At 34.6% G+C, this 12,963-nt stretch overlaps 2 protein-coding genes across 2 annotated transcripts; one reads left to right on the top strand and one right to left on the bottom strand.

Annotated features, from left to right (window-relative positions):
- Window positions 1–912: 912 nt before the first annotated feature.
- Window positions 913–6,162, top strand: LOC105782400 (serine/arginine-rich splicing factor SR45). The gene is made up of 12 exons (XM_012607111.2): window positions 913–1,313; window positions 1,961–2,029; window positions 2,555–2,643; window positions 3,578–3,624; window positions 3,701–3,781; window positions 3,873–4,038; window positions 4,130–4,343; window positions 4,424–4,483; window positions 4,806–4,922; window positions 5,351–5,417; window positions 5,506–5,543; window positions 5,947–6,162. The coding sequence occupies exons 1-12, from the start codon at window positions 961–963 to the stop codon at window positions 6,008–6,010; spliced, it is 1,365 nt and encodes a 454-aa protein (XP_012462565.2). The 5' UTR covers window positions 913–960; the 3' UTR covers window positions 6,011–6,162.
- Window positions 6,163–7,192: 1,030 nt separating this feature from the next.
- LOC105782476 (elongation factor 2) lies at window positions 7,193–10,889 on the bottom strand. The gene is made up of 4 exons (XM_012607234.2): window positions 10,743–10,889; window positions 10,326–10,375; window positions 10,124–10,211; window positions 7,193–9,825 (listed from the first exon to the last, which is right to left on the bottom strand). Exons 2-4 carry the CDS (start codon window positions 10,326–10,328, stop codon window positions 7,385–7,387), a joined length of 2,532 nt encoding a protein of 843 aa, XP_012462688.1. The 5' UTR covers window positions 10,329–10,375; window positions 10,743–10,889; the 3' UTR covers window positions 7,193–7,384.
- Between the last annotated feature and the right edge of the window lie 2,074 nt (window positions 10,890–12,963).

Below are 12,963 nucleotides of genomic sequence, written 5' to 3'. Positions count from 1 at the left end.
GTCACTCTATCTTTAAGCTCCGTTACCTCCCTAATGATGGTCCTACGTGGCAGTCCAAATGAGTTTTAAATGCCAACTTGGATGTCCTAAGTGGCAATCCAAATTGAATTTATTTAATTAAAAACCTATTTTCATTCCAACAACTGGACATCCAAGTTGGCATTTAAAACCCATTTGGACTGCCACGTACGATTACCGTTAGGGAGGTAATGGAGTTCAATGGTAGAGTGACTACTTCGTAACAAAATGATAACGTAAGTGACTAAAACGTAACATTTCAAACATAAGTGACTAAAATGTAATCTGAGGCAAACAAAAGTGACTATTTTTGTAGTTTACCTAAGAGAAAATAACATTTGAAGTTTTTAAGGTATGAGTTTTGACAGTTTCGAGTAACTAACTTTGTTACATTAGAAATCTATCTTTAAGTGCTCATGTTTCAAAATTTAGATGTTTTTCATAGTATGAAGTGTGTATTTTCATTTTGAATTTCTATTTCGTTTGTACTAAAAGATATAAGACCCTAAAGTAGGCAAGTCAAAATTGTCCACTGAGAAAATCTTGGAAAATTGTGATGATTTCTTATATTTTAGCGAAGTAAATTTCTAAGTTTTAACATTTCATTTAATCTTTAAATTCATCTTTTTACACGCTTTAAATTTCAAGTAAATTGTGAGTAAGCCAAACGATATATAAAATATATTTAATTATTAAATATAATAAATTCTGGCGAGTATGAAATTAATTTTAGTTTGTGTAATATTAATTTTATTGCTAATTCAACTCACCACGAAATAGACAAGGGAGGAATGAAGACAGCCCAAATTAAGAACGATGCTCAACCAATTGAAATAAAAAGGGTGTCAAGAACATGTCTCTCAGAAAAACCTAAAAAGAAACATGACACGGCATGCCCCGTGGGATAAAATTGTCTCATCCTCAATAGCCGAATGATGAAGCATGCTTTTTGCCTACATGGACAAATACTATCGAACTCTCTACTACCATCACCCACGCCCCACTAGGGTTTCGAATTTCGACTCTTCCTTTCTCTCTATTCCCGCAATGGCGAAGCCGACAACGAGAGGCCGTCGCTCACCTTCTATCTCCGGCTCCTCTTCCCGTTCTCGGTCGCGGTCCAAGTCTCGTTCCCGCTCTTATTCCGGCTCAGACTCAAAGTCTAGTTCCCGTTCTCGCTCTGTGTCCAGGTCGAGATCCGCTTCTCCTTCTAGCTCTCGCTCCAGATCTTCCTTCTCTTCTTCTCCTTCCCGTGGCGGTCGCTCTCGAAGTCGCAGCCCTCCTAAGCGCCGAAGGTCATTTCTTTTCGCTTAAGGAAACCAAAGAATTTAGCAAATTTGAAGTTGTTCTCAAGAATTTAACTAATTTGAAGTTTTTTAAACTTTTTTTTCTTAAGATTACATTGTTAATAGCTAAAAAGATACGAAAGAATTTAGTTATAAGCTGATTAGGTACTCTTTGATTGCTATAGTGTTGGCATTGTTGAAGTTACTGCACTTTATTGTTGCTAATAGCCGAAAATGAATGCTCTACGGCTACCTAATAATAAACACTCAGAAAGTTGGTTCATGGGGCTCAAGTTATTCCAATTCTATTACGCAATAATTTAACTTTATTCAGATATGGTTGCATGGTAGAATAGTACGTGTGAATTCAAAGATTTCATGGCAGCTGGCTTAGTTAGAAGCTCATATATTTGTATGATGTACGAGATATGGATCAAAATTACGAGTTGATAGGTGGTAAAGCTGTCAATCTAACGAAATAAAACTTAGATTTTTGGTTCAAAGTGTCTTCTTCAATTGTCAATGCCATCCTCTTTACTGATATAGATATGCCAATTTTAAGATACTTTTAACTTTTGTACCTTTTTTTTTTCAAATGTGGCTGTCATCCTTTTAAAAGTTTTAAATTCATATCTTCTCTTCTTTTCCTTTTGCAGTCCTGAGCCTGGATCTAGGCGAGGTAATTCCCCTCCGCCACAATCTAAAAAGCCATCTCCAGCCCCAAGGTAAAGCAATGTTCGGTTCAGATTTACCAAATATTTTCAATTTATATTTTCGTGGAAGATTCTATTTTATTCTATATGTATTTAATATGTTCTACAATATTAGCAACTAGGAAAATTGAGTTTGTGAAGGTTTAAAATACGTGATTTATAAAATGACAATGTTTTCGAAATGAAGCTTGTTTTTAACCTGTTTTATATTTTCGAAATTGAGTAGTAGAGAGAATCAGTGCTTAAGAGTTTCTAAGTTAGTTATGCTTCCATGGGATAATGGTTATTTAATTTGTATTTAGTTTCTCAGGAAACAAATGATGTTTGTTTTCTTTTATGGGGAATTTTCATTTTCTTCCTATTTTGTTCTATCATGAGCAAATTCTGCCTGAGAAACTTTGACCTGATTTGAATTTCAATGTTTTATATAAATGTAAGTGCATGATTATGTTTCCAGATTAACAAAAACAATGAAATAATATGTAATTGAGAAGGACTGAAGTTGATGCTCAAGTTTGTTGCTTGCCCTGATTTCAGGAAGGCTTCTCCCATCCGTGAGTCTCTGGTTCTCTATGTTGACTCACTGAGCAGGAATGTCAATGAAGGCCATCTAAGAGAAATATTCAGTAAATGCTTTACCCTTTAACCTTTGAATAGTTAAATGCATGACTGAGACTAGTTGATACTTCTTGAGAGCGTAGGTACACAAAAAATCTATATTGAAGGGTTGGCATGTTAAATACTTTGTGACATGATATGATCCCCAAGAATGTGATCACATGTTAACTTTTAGGCATGGTATTTCTGCAGGTATATTGTAAAATTACATGACATTCAATTGGTCTTTCTCTAGAAGCTTTGATAATTATTGTATATGCTCTAGTTTTGTCTCTATAAATCATGTATGTTGAACTATGTTTCTGTTGTGGGATTATATCTTGTATTTGAGTTTGTCCTTGTGTTCCAAAATCTTTATCCTCTCTTTGATACCAAAAATTGCTTTTGGAAAACTATTATGAATTATGCCCACAGTTATTACAAGGTTCCAAAGATGTAGAAGCATGGAGAGCATGATTAACTTAAATGGTCCACTGTGATAACTGCCAAATTTGTACTCCACAAACCTGTTTAATAGGTCCCACCTTAGTTTTGTGGCAATGAGACCATCAGGTGACAAAAGCAGCTTCTTTTTCAGGATTGATGCTTCTAGGGGGGAGCTTATTTAGAGCTTTTGACTATCAGTTTGTCTTTGCATTATCTGAAGATTATTATAATTGTTTTATTTATGACTTTATCTAGGGTTACAACAGAAAGTAGGTGGAGATTAGGCTTTGACAAATTTGCACAATCTTACAGGAATTCATCTTCTATGCATTCTTTTGATTTGCATGCCTATTATATTCATATAATTGTATATAATTTGTATGGTAGTTTGGTACTTAAGTAAATGTCATTTTGTTAACGTTTTGTTTGGATGAGAATTTATTTCCTTTATATTTTTAAACCATTGGACAATTCAACTGTTCAATGCTGTTCATACTCGTCTTCATCTCTTTGTAGGTAATTTTGGTGAAGTTGTAAATGTGGATCTAGCCATGGACCGTGTTGTAAGTTCATATCAGTCATATTTTAGTGTTCGATATTAGTAATACTGAATTATTTTGACATGCTTCACATTAACAGCTTAATCTTCCGCGAGGATATGGCTATGTTGAATTCAAGACAAGAGCAGATGCTGAAAAAGCTCTACTTTACATGGATGGTGTAGGTTTTTCTAAGATGCCAAAGTAAGATTATTAACAGTATTCAGAACTAGTATTTTGTGAAATTGATGTTATTTGTTGCTCTAATGCAGGCTCAGATTGATGGCAATGTTGTAAGAGCGAAGTTTACACTTCCTCCACGACCAAAAGTTTCACCACCCCCAAAGCCAATTTCTTCTGCTGCTAAAGGAGATGTTCCTAAATCTGATAATGCCAGTGTTGATATTGAGAGGGGTGGGCCAAAGCGACCACGGGAGTGTATGTTAAACACAGTAAAAGTTCTGCTTGATTCATGGTTGATGTGTATATTACATACATGTTTATCGACTTGTTAATTGATGGATATCAGCTTCACCTCAACGGAAATCCCTGCCCTCACCTAGACGGAGATCACCTGTTGGTCGAAGAGGTGGATCTCCCAGACGACCACCAGAGTCTCCACGTCGTCGAGTAGATTCTCCTGTTCATCGTAATGGTGAAACACCTCCCAGGCGCCGCCCTGCATCTCCTGTCAGAGGTCGTTCTCCATTGTCTCCTCCAAGGCGGCTTAGATCTCCCCCAAGGTCTTATAGTTGTAGTAGGCTAATATCTTGTGTAATTATGAGCTGCTTTTGAAAGAATTTGATCCATTTAATCTTCACAGGGCATCTCCTCGCAGGATGCGTAGTCCAATCCGAAGACGTTCTCCTCCTCCAAGGCGCCGGTAATAAAACATATAGTTATTTTCCTGTGCCTTAAACTTTATTGCCTAAGGCATAAGTGAACTGATCACAACCTGTGAACAAATGAATGAATGCATAAGATCTTAGTGAATCTGAGGAATCAAGAAGGTTATAGTGGAATCAAACACAAACTAAGAATTGTTTGTTATGTAGTCATATTATGTCTTATTTATATTGTAGGCTGTTATCACAGACTTTTGTGTTGATCTTTTGTTGGTATGAACTGTGGATGAGCTGAGACGGATTACTTGAACTATACCATTTAGTGTAATTTGGATCTTATGCTATCTTGTTTTATTACAGTTCACCTCCTAGACGTGCACGTAGTCCTCCAAGAAGGTCTCCTCTAGGTCGTAGACGGAGCCGTTCTCCAATTCGTAGACCTGCTCGTTCTCGTTCAAGGTCATTCTCACCTCGTAGGTAATATACCTTAGTACCCAAACCTTTCCATCTGGTGCATTTGCTTTTAAATTATCTGTCTTTTCTTTTGTTATTTCTCTCTATTTGGTTACAAGAAAGAAAGCAAAGTTTTAGTAAATTTAGTTATATGGGGTGAAAATTCTTGTAGTTTGGTTAAAATTTGAGCTTGTGCTAGCTTCTTTTCATGCCCTTTCTCATTGATGTTTAGTTGGACTTGGGCAGCTTGAGAATTTGTAACTATAAGTAATGATGTATTCAGGGTCAGAAGTGTTGCTAGTACTAGTAATATTCCTTTCTGGCTGTATTCTTTTTCTCGTTAATTATAAAGCTAGAGTTTAGTAGAAGATATACGCGTTAACAAGACAACGTGAACCTTGCGTTTCCATGTCTCGGGATCTTACTTCTGTATGTTATTATCTTTAAAACAGAGGTAAAGGACCAGCAGCAAGACATGGGAGGTCATCATCCTATTCCAGATCACCTAGCCCCCGGAAGGTTTGTGATTATTATTTATTCAAGGAGTACTTTACCTTATTTATTAGTGTTATTTAATATATGGCCTTTGTATTGTCAATTATGACAGGTACCGAGGAGGATTTCTAGGAGCCGCAGTCCTAGAAGGTAATTTTCTAATGCAACATTGATTTATTATGGCCCAACATACACTCTTGCAAGCATCGAAAATGTTTATAATTTTCTAATGGAACATTGATTTATTATGGCCAAGTAATTGGATGATATATGCTTTTATTCAAAGCTGGAATTTTAACAGAGATTATTTTAGGATATCTGAATTCTAGGGGGAAGTACTAGGGCTATTAGTCTGTGACTCGGAAAGTCATGATTAATGCGAAACACATTAACCTGGACCTCTAGTCATTAAAACAGATGGACTTGTTAATGAAAATTGTCTGCGTGTGGTTGGCCGAGATGGCCTCATTTCGGGAACTGCAGAGTTTAAGAGTAATGTGGTTTTCAAATCCAATAGATGAAAAATATTAAGGGATAGTATTTTGATGCGCAGGCCATTGAGGGGAAGAAGCAGCAGCAACAGCAGTAGCAATAGTTCTCCGCCTCGTAAGCCGTAAACAGTAGGGTTATTGAAATGGACTTTAGTTTTAGTTGTGAATGATGTGATATCAGAGTTGTAGTTTTGACTTTATCTATTTTAATTGGATCTCAACAATGTCAAATTGTGGGCTCTGAATCTCCCAAGTAATTTCATGTGTTTTTTTACAAATTTCCTGATAAATAGGAACTGAACTTTGCTTGATAGAGTAGAAAGAAAATTGAAAACATGAGAAGTAAGAGGAAATTATAGTTTTCTATTTTTCATAAGTGATTGGAAAAGTGTAAAAGTTGAAAGAAAAAGTAATCTTGTTTTCATTGTTATTTTTAAAGTTTAAAAATGAAAATAGATTTCTTTATCACTTCTATTTAGAATGATTTGTTTTTCTAGTACTGTTTTCTCTACAAATCACGTTTAATTTGTTTTCTTTCCACTTTTTTACTCAACCAAGTAATACTATAAAATTTTATTAAACGTTTGGAACTTTTGAAAAAGAAGAGAAATCAGATGCAAAGTGTGATTTTGGAATGTTGGATTTGGAAAAACGTTGGTCTTGAAAGTGGTTTGAAAAGTGATTGAGACTTTTTATTGAGCTTTCAAGAATAAATATATATTTGAGTAATTATTTGGTGTAGGAATAAATTATTTTAACATAAAGGGATTAGGAATTAAACTAAAATAATCCAAATCATGAATTAATTAATTGAATTAAAACTACCAAACTTATAGTGCGATTTAAAGATTTAAACATTTTAATTATGGTGAATTTTGAACCTGGATACTAACACCTTTCATTAGCATGTAATTTAGAACTTTAATATTCATTTATCAAAAGTTAAGACGATGTTGGAATGTAAAAATAAAGTTTATTAATAGTATGACATATAAAAGATGAGAATTTGATACAAGAAGCAATTTTAAAAATTAATGTCTTTTTTAAAATATATGTTTTAAACCCTACTTAAAATTTAATTTGAAAATATAAATCATGTTTTAGATATTAAAATCAAATACAAACGTAACTTCTATAAATTCGGAAGTCTTTTGATAAAAGAAATTATCTGGTCCATCACCAATAATTATGTTGGCATTTTGCTAAAGAAGTTAAAAGAGAAAAAAGTTTGAACAAGAAATTGAAGGCCAAAATATTACAAGTAATTTAAGGAAAATATAAATAAAGATATAATAGAAGCAATGAAGATTATGGAGGTCAAAAACATTAACAAAGCCAATTGTCTATTTGAATACAAAAAAACATAACAATTGTGTCCATTGTAAAAACCATCTAAAAAGTCCGAACCATGGACAACAAAATATAGAAGGAACTAACTAGCACCATTGCATAAAATGGGTAACCTAACCTCTTCAATTAATTATTATTTTGTAGCTTAGCTTACAGCTTGTCCTCATAATCGGAGAGCGGGGTCATCTGCTCCTTCAATCCCTTCCTCTTACGGATCTCAGCAACATGGGTGGCTGCCTGGGAACCAGGTTCCAATGGATCTGATGACATCATATCCCAGTGGTCAAACACGCATTGTGGGAAAGCCTGCCCTGATGTTGCAGCCCTCAGGGTGCTCGAGAATCCAAATGACTCGATAACAGGAAGATATGCTTTGATGTTGTATAGTGGAGTACCAGGCCTCTGCATCTCCTCAAACACATGTCCTCGCTTCTGGTTAAGAACACTGTAAATACCACCAAGTGCTTGCTCTGGGGCTTGGATCTCCACCAAGTACACTGGCTCAAGCAGCCTCGGCTTGGCAGTCAGCTGAGAAGCATAGAAAACCCTCCTAGCAGTTGGAATGATCTGACCCCCACCTCTATGGATAGCATCAGTATGAAGAACCACATCACAAACTTCAAAGCATATACCCCTCATGTTCTCTTCGGCCATTGCACCTTCCTTTGATGCCCATTGGAACCCAGCGACTACTGAATCCTTGATTTCGTTCAGGTACTGAACTCCTTTACACATATCAACCACCATGTTAGGACCTGTGGTCTCAGGGCCAAAACACCATATCTTCTTAGCAAGATCTTTGTCCCATCCATACTCCTCAGCCAAAATTTTTGAACGAACCTTGGGATCATCTCTTGGACCAATACGACCTTCATCAATGGCTTCAGCCAGACCTTCCTCCAAGGGTCGAGCTTCCATGTATAATCGGTTGTGCTTGTTGGGAGACTTGCTCATCACAGTCCTGCAAGACCTCTCTAGGACAGTTTCACGGAATGAGACAACTGGGTCTGACTTGACGATCTCAGCACCACCCATAAAATCTTCTTGCAAATCCTTAAGACAGATCTCAAGGTGGAGCTCTCCAGCACCAGCAACAATGTGCTCTCCCGACTCTTCAATTGTACAAACAACCATAGGATCAGACTTGGCCAAACGCTTCAGCCCTTCAACAAGTTTGGGAAGATCAGATGCAACCTTGCACTGAACAGCAACACGAACAACAGGAGAGACAGAGAACTTCATTGCACGAATTGGGTGCGCATCAACTTCCTTCTCATTAGTCAAAGTAGCATTCTTGGTGATAAACTGATCCAGACCAACCATGGCCACTGTGTTACCACAAGGAACATCCTCAACAGTTTCCTGCTTCTTTCCCATCCAAATAACAGTTCTCTGTACGCTCTTGACATACAAATCTTTCTTCTCACCAGGGACATAGTTTGGACCCATGATCCTGACCTTCAGGCCAGTTGAAACTTTGCCAGAGAAGACACGACCAAAAGCAAAGAACCTACCCTTATCAGAAGCAGGAATCATCTTTGAAACATAGAGCATAAGAGGACCCTCAGGATCACAGTTCCTGATAGCATTGGCATAGATATCATCAAGAGGACCCTCATACAAGTTTTCAACACGATATTTCTGAGCCTTGCTAGGAGAGGGAAGGTGGAAGATCATCATTTCCAGGAGAGCACTGCTAGCAGGAAGCCACGTCTGCATTACACGCTTCATTAGGGACTTCCCCATCAAGTCCTTCTCATCAGACTTCATGGTGACACCAAGCTTTTGCAACATGGGCCAGAGCTTGTCCTTCTGGTCATTCATACAAGTGTTGATTATCTGCTTGATGGGTTCATAACAGAACTGAACAAATCCACGCTTGCAGGTACCAGAGCCAGTGTTCTTGGTGGTCCACTTCTTGGTAGCTGGATCAAAAAAGTTCTCACCCCAAAGTCTTTCCATCATCTTTGCCTCATCAACTCCAAATTTAGAGGCGTACATTTTAGCAAAGTTGGTCAAGGTAAAAGCCCAACCATGCAAACCAGCAGAGAAAGCAACTGTTCCCTTCTCTGGGTATACTTGAACATCACCAAGAAGAGGATCTTCATAGGTGGCCATGATGACATTAGCATTTTCAATCACTCTCTGGAATGTCTGGTAAGCCTCCTCTCCATCAACCTGGAGCTCAAGGAAGCACCTATCCATCTTGTTAACAGTCAAGACAGGCCTGATTCTTTCTCCAAGAGCCTGACGGAGAACAGTCTCTGTTTGCACACAGACACCTTCAATACAGTCAACAACCACAAGGGCACCATCAGTAATACGTAGAGCAGCTGTGACCTCGGATGAAAAGTCAACGTGCCCAGGGGAATCGATAAGATTGATGAGGTACTCATTCCCTTGTCTCTCTCCTTTGTAGCTCTTCAAAGAGTCATCAGACATTTCATAATAAAGAGAGATACCAGTAGACTTGATTGTGATACCACGCTCAGCCTCATCAGCACGGGTATCTGTCATACGAACATCACCAGCAACTTCTTGTGCAATAATTCCAGCAGCAGCCACAAGAGAATCGGTAAGAGTTGATTTCCCTGCATATCACAAAAACTAAATGAGAACCAATGCCAACACTTCACAAAGGACAGAATAACTAGTAACACCTGACAATCATCAACAATTGAAGGGCTATTGCAGTAAACTGCTCTCAATTTGAGACTAATCTAGTTTAACTTCCATACAGGTTTCATCTTCATTTTACCATTACCATCTTTTAAAAAATCAAACACAGATGAAATTCCGTAAAAATACCCATAAACACCAATTAAATGAGCTTTGATCATTTTACTTCAAGTTAATGATAATAAAAAGAAAAAAGAAAAACCTGCATACCGTGGTCCACATGAGCAATAACAGACATATTACGGATATTGTGCTTCCTGTCCATAATGGCACGAAGCTCCTCAGCTGTAAACTTCACCTGTAATACATCCAACATCAACTCAAATCAAATCAAAAGGAAGTCACGGAAAAATCTTAAATAAAAACCAAACAAAGAAAAAAGGGCAAAAAGAAAAAGGTTCAATCAACTTACCATCTTGACTTGTCTTTAAAACACCTCGAACTACAAAGAAGAATCAAAACCTGCCAAGCAAACAAAATACATAAGCTCTGGTCTTCCAAAAAGTACACATTCACAGTGACATCTAAACAAGTTTAATCTCAAAAACACGAATTCAACCATAAAAAAAAACGAATATTTCGAGATCTAAAATCATATTAGCTATTTATGAGATATAACCAATACAGAGATGTTAAAAAACTTTCAACTTTATTTCAGAGCTAACTAACTACATGATTTACTACTATACAGATTTACAACCTATGACATCGCAGAAAAGAAAACCAAAATCAAAATCAGGATCTAATCTAAGATCATGAACAAGAAAAGAGTGTACAAGGATCTAAACGAGACGAATCTTAATAAAATTGAAAGACAACAGGAGCAAACCTAAGAGAGAAAAACGGCAAGCGAGAGAAAGAGACGAAGATTGTTGGAACGCTCTTTCTCTCTCTCTGGAAATGAAGGGCACAAAAAGGAGGATATTCGCTACTTATATTCGATGCGATGGCGACGAAATACGTGAGAGTGGAGGCAACTGAGGGATATCAGCTCAGTTCAGCTAGGGTTTTTCTATTTGGTCTAATTATTGTTTTAGTCCTTATACTATGCTACAATTTTATTTTTAATCTTTTTATTTAATAAACTTAAAGGTGCAAAAAGCCCTCAAATTAAAAAAAAGAAGAAGAAGCAATTAAGCCATTGTTTTCTTTTGCACTCATTTAGGTACTTAAACTTTCAAAATACACCAAAAAAACCCTCAAACCTTTAAAAAAAAACAATTAAGCCCATATTTGTTTTGCACTCAATTGGGTACTTGAACTTTCAAAATGCATCAAAAATACCTTCAAACTTTTTCCAAAAAAGCAATTATACCCCTGCTTTTATTAAAAATTAGAAAAAATTACAAAAGTTAAAATAAAAATCTATAAATATTATTAAATTTTAATAAAAATTTAAATATTAAAACTTTATCGAAAATTACAAAAAATATAAAAATCGTAAAAAATATAAAAATTGTAAAATTTATAAAAATCGTAAAAAATTATAAAATATATAGAAATGTAAAATATATAAAATTTTATAAAGTCATAAGAAAATTATACAAAATGTAAAAATATAAATTTCAGTAAAAAAATTATAAAATTATCGTACCAAAAGAAACATTTTATACTTTTCTCGACTTTTATTGATTTTATTTTATTTTTATCATTTTCACCACATAACTTGATTAACTCAAATAACTCAAATTATTTATTTGAGTTAAACCGAAAAACTAAATTTTTTATTCGAGTTGATCCAAATAACTTGATTAACTCAAATAACTCAAATTATTTAATTCAAAATTTGAAAGTTTTATCAAGTTTTTCGAATCGAATCGGATTTTGCTCACCCTTAGCGACACGTTAAAGTTAAAGTTTAACGATCAACAGTTAAAGTTAATTGTTAAAGGGACTTTTTGATGCATTTTATAAATTTTTTATGATTTTTATAAACTTTTACATTTTTTTTATTTTTTTACGATTTTTATAAAAAAATTCTAATTTTAGTAAATCTTAATTTTTTATATTTTTATTAAAATTAAATAAATTTTCTAAATTTTCTTATTTATTATTTATTTACAATTTTTTCTAATTTTTAATAAAAGCAGGGGATTAATTGCTTTTTTGAAGATTTTTTAGGGTCTTTTTGATGCATTTTGAAAATTCAAGCACCCAATTGAATGGAAAAAAAACAATGACTTTATTGGTTTTTTTTTTGGAAGAAGTTTGAGAGCCTTTTTGATGCATTTTGAAAGATTAAGTGCTCAATTGAGTGCAAAAAAAGAGGAGGGGTTTAATTGCTTTTTTTTGAAAAAGTTTGAGAGCCTTTTACACCTTTAAGCCTATTTAATTTTACCCCATTTGGTTTTTACTTTTATAGTTTTTATAATGTTATTAGTAAGTCTAAATTGATAATATTTTACCTTAAGTTCAAAATTGGATACTGTAGCTATGAGATTAGAAATAGCGTTGGGTGTGTGTTTGGATTCAAACACAGTTGTAGCGGTAAGATGAGAATAAAAAATGACTATTAAGGACATTAAATTAGAAATGATATATAATAGAATTTTTTAAAATTATTTTACATTTACAAAATTATTAAAAATATGTAAAATTATAAATTTATTTAATAAAATATTAAAATGTATTTTTCGATATTTTATTATAAATATTTTAATTAATTACATATTCAATTTATATTATTTATTATAAAATGATAATCAATTTTAATTACTTATTATAGTTAGTTATTCTTTTATAACAATAAAAATATTATTTTCATAAAAATACATTATACTTGGATTAAATTTTATATATTTACTTAATTAATTGAAGGAAAAAAAAGGGTCAAGCTCCATATGACTATGGAGTGAAAAGACTAAAGAGAGCTGGCAATTTTTCTGTTTAATAAAAAAAGTAAGGGTTAGTATAGGAAAAATATACTGCCACTGTAGAAGCTTCTTTCAATCGAAGCATTTTACGTTAGTGAAAATTAAGAAGTCCAATGCGATACAAAGATTTAAACACTATTTTACACAACAATCGAGAGAACAAAGGGACTGAACGCA

Source organism: Gossypium raimondii, chromosome 13, assembly GCF_025698545.1.
Source record: "Gossypium raimondii isolate GPD5lz chromosome 13, ASM2569854v1, whole genome shotgun sequence".
In the NCBI taxonomy this organism is placed as follows: Eukaryota; Viridiplantae; Streptophyta; class Magnoliopsida; order Malvales; family Malvaceae; genus Gossypium; species Gossypium raimondii.
This window is presented reverse-complemented; position numbering and strand designations above follow the sequence as displayed.

What these genes read in the sequence shown, in the direction of transcription:
- LOC105782476 (XM_012607234.2), bottom strand. An exon ending in TATTGCTCATGTGGACCACG is followed by an intron (nt 9,826 to 10,123) that starts GTATGCAGGTTT and finishes TGTGATATGCAG; the next exon opens with GGAAATCAACTCTTACCGAT.
- LOC105782400 (XM_012607111.2), top strand. Translation starts at nt 961, where the DNA reads ATGCTTTTTGCCTACATGGACAAATACTATCGAACTCTCTACTACCAT. An exon ending in AAGCCATCTCCAGCCCCAAG is followed by an intron (nt 2,030 to 2,554) that starts GTAAAGCAATGT and finishes CCCTGATTTCAG; the next exon opens with GAAGGCTTCTCCCATCCGTG. An exon ending in AGGTCATTCTCACCTCGTAG is followed by an intron (nt 4,923 to 5,350) that starts GTAATATACCTT and finishes TCTTTAAAACAG; the next exon opens with AGGTAAAGGACCAGCAGCAA.